At 40.8% G+C, this 3,544-nt stretch overlaps 1 protein-coding gene across 1 annotated transcript; it reads left to right on the top strand.

Annotated features, from left to right (window-relative positions):
• The first annotated feature begins 792 nt into the window (after window positions 1-792).
• LOC121812485 (zinc finger CCCH domain-containing protein 18-like) lies at window positions 793-2,372 on the top strand. Its single transcript, XM_042214832.1, has 2 exons — window positions 793-827; window positions 1,796-2,372. The coding sequence occupies exons 1-2, from the start codon at window positions 812-814 to the stop codon at window positions 2,140-2,142; spliced, it is 363 nt and encodes a 120-aa protein (XP_042070766.1). The 5' UTR covers window positions 793-811; the 3' UTR covers window positions 2,143-2,372.
• The last annotated feature ends 1,172 nt before the right edge of the window (window positions 2,373-3,544 follow it).

The following is a 3,544-nucleotide window of genomic DNA, read 5'->3' as shown; positions in this document are numbered from 1 at the left end:
CAGACTCATCACCATCTTGAATGAGGCCAATGACAGTGGTGTCATCTGCAAACTTTAGGAGTTTGACAGCCGAGTTCTTGGAGGTGCAGTCGTTAGTGTAGAGGGAGAACAGTAGTGGTGAGAGGACACATCCTTGAGGAGCAGGGTTTCAGAGGTGATCTCCCCCAGCCTCACTTGGCTAGGGATGGGTATCGAAAACCGGTTCTTGTTGAGAACCGGTTCCCACTGTTTCAATTCCTTGGAATCGTTTGCCATTTTTGCAAACGATTCCCTTATCGATTCCAGTCGCCCCGAATGACGTCACCACGTTGCGGAGCGTCATTTACCTGGCAGGAAACACGGCGCCTAAGCGGCTCAAACGCTCAAAAGTTTGATTATACTTTATGAGAACCGATGACAACAGGGCAACTTGCAAAGTAGATATTTCATTTAAGGGAGGAAACACTACGAATATGCAAAAGCATTTGCTCACAAAACACGCGATGACACGCGTTTTTAATTCCGCTCCGGACTCGTGACTCTCAACCCAGCAGCAGCGCTAACGTTTGCACGTCCTCTCCCGTTAATGCGGCAGGTAAATAATCAACTAACAGTGCATATTATGTTAGCGCAATCTGCCTTATTACAAGACCTGCCATTACTGTACATGTAGGTGACCATGATGAGAGAGACAGACAGAGTCTGGCTGGCGCTCGCTGGCAGTTCTCGCTGCAGTCTACCGGTAGCGTCTCCTTTCAGGCCAGGATAGACGAATGTCACCGAGCAGTGTCTAAGTTTGTGGTCAAAGGCTTGCACCCATTTGCCACAGCAGATGCCCCCGATTTTTGGTAAGTGAATGTGTTTAATTGTAGGCAGGGACATTACTGGATATTCTTGTGTAATTGCCACAGAACAATTTATGTTATACTTTGTTATTGCTACAGAAGAATGTTGCAGCTTTAAGGCAGGGATGACTCCTGGAGTTGCTTTCTCACTGCATATGCTTTATTTCACAATCAGATCGATTCGATAACAAAAACATACAGCAGCTCCTCTCCTACTCCTAGCCCTTCGCTGCGGTGGAAAAAAGAACGACTTCAATCCCCTTCAAGGAACATACGTACAAAATAGTTTTCCTGATACACCAATGGGGCGTTCAATGCCATCTTGTAAATATGAGTACTCTGGCAGAGTAACAGTTCAAATGAAAAATACACCAGAACAAACAAGCAAACAAAAAAAGAAGTGTGGGGTACCTTTGAACCAATGAACAAAGTATAACAATTTATACTTTTTAACATAACCCGACCCCGTCAATATGTGATATGTCTCACAAGAATATTTATTTTATTATTTTACATTTACAATTTTTTTTCCTGGGGACCCTGTGACACCCCATTGAAGAGTCGTAGGCTGGATCTCTCAAGATCTCACTGTTGGGTTTGTAAGGCCATGTTACTCCTAAATTTCTATCTTGTTCAAAGAGAAGATATAAAACAAAGCTCTGAGCTAATCGACCTTAGTGTTCTCCTTTTTTTTAAAAAAAAAAGAATCGATAAGAGAATCGATAAAGAATCGAATCGTTAAACAGAATCGAAAATGGAATCGGAATCGTTAAAATCTTATATTTAATTTGTATAGACATTTTATCGGTTAATTGTGACTGTTTTTAATTGACTGTTTCTAAATCGATTAACAAAAGGCACGTAGCATTACATTAAACAGTATTTAATTGCTATCAGATTACTGGTGACATACAGTTGTCTTTTCTTTCTTTTTTTGACAGATTGCTTTTTTTGTTTTTGTTTTGCACCAGAGTGGATTCACATGGATACTCCTGAAAGCCCTACCCAGTCCCCTCAGTCTCCTGAGGAGGAGGAGAAGGGTCTTTCTGACAGTGAGTTGCTGGAGTCTCCTAATGAAGAGGAGGACAGGGTCATTTCAGACAGCGAGATCCTCAATGAAGAAGGGGACATAGAAGTGCTGGAAAGCCATGGAAAACATGTGGAATTAGAGGAAGAGGAGGATGAGGTGGTGCCTGACTTTGTGTCGGAGCCAGAGGATGAGGAACCTTTTGGAGAAATGGGAGAGTTGGTTCTCATAAAGTATAATCAAACTTTTGAGCGTTTGAGCCGCTTAGGCGCCGTGTTTCCTGCCAGGTAAATGACGCTCCGCAACGTGGTGACGTCATTCGGGGCGACTGGAATCGATAAGGGAATCGTTTGCAAAAATGGCAAACGATTCCAAGGAATTGAAACAGTGGGAACCGGTTCTCAACAAGAACCGGTTTTCGATACCCATCCCTACATATCAGTATTATGACCAGTGACTATATAAAAGTAGATTTTCGTCAATGATGTTGATTGTTGCAGTTAATAAACTTTTTAACATAATTCTTGATCATTGTTATTTATTTATTTATTTTTTGCCTTGAAAACAGTAGCTCACATTAAGCTCACAGCAAGTTGAGTGGCTGAGTGAAAGACTTAATGCTTAATACTGGTGGCAGCCAGTGCTAATCCTCAGCCTCCTAGTAGATGCACTTGTGGCATAAATTTGAAAATCTTAAATAAGTCTTAAATGAGTTGCTGTTTTCAATAGGCAAACCAATATAAACTGTCTAAACAAGAAAGGCCACTTTGTTTGAGCTAACTAATCGTTTGTAGATTATAAAAAATTATTTGCTTTTAGTTTGATTAAACTTAAAATGTCTGTTTATTTCCAGAAACGTCTAACTTGAAAAATTCTTGCCCATAATGAAACCAATCCTTATTTCTTCATATTTTGTTAGTAATATAGAAAATGAGCACAGTAATGTGTAAACATGAATACGGTGTAACTAGGCGGCACCAGAGTTACTACGGGAGAGGCTCAGAGTACAGCAGGAGTCTCCACCACATCACTTGCGAACAGGGCCTTTTTCAGTAGCTTGCCAAAGGGATCAATAACAAAAGTGGTCAAGAAAATAACAAATATAATTTGTATTGGTGAAACTGGCCAAGCTTTTCATCAAATTTAAATTAAATATACCCCTACCCCTCTTGAGATAAAACAATTATTTGTCAACTAGCTGTCAATCAAAAGTTTGTGCCGTCAGCAATTGAAGCGGTTAGACGCCGTATGGAGGTAGCAGGCAGACGAGGTGCCAGGCTATTAGCAACAATGATAGCAGCAGAGTTTGGTTATGCTAGTAAGAGGGAAAAAAATATGTTCTTGAGGAGTGGGAAACAACTTGTTTTTTTTCCCACAAATGTGTGTGTATGTCTGTTTGACCTGTGGCACGAACCTTGGTGTCTCTAAAAAATGCAACACGGAGCAGCATTTCACCAAAGTTCACATCAACCTTTCCCAGGACTTTGTAGTGGGAAGCAACCTCTGCAAAAAAAGGTAAAAGAATTGAAAACTATCCTCCAAAAACAACAATCTAAACAGACAAAGAACGCTAACGCATCAACCGAGGCATCATTTAAAGTGGTGCACATCCTCACCAAGCACAAAAAACCCTTCATCAATGTCGAGATCATTAAAGAGGCAATGGCAGAATCATTGAGAAAATAAGACTGAG

The sequence above is a fragment of the Haplochromis burtoni genome, unplaced genomic scaffold (genome assembly GCF_018398535.1).
Source record: "Haplochromis burtoni strain Fernald_Lab_line unplaced genomic scaffold, NCSU_Asbu1 Contig_615, whole genome shotgun sequence".
Taxonomy (NCBI): domain Eukaryota; kingdom Metazoa; phylum Chordata; class Actinopteri; order Cichliformes; family Cichlidae; genus Haplochromis; species Haplochromis burtoni.
Note: the sequence above shows the minus strand (reverse complement) of the source record. Positions and strands in the feature narration are given on the sequence as shown.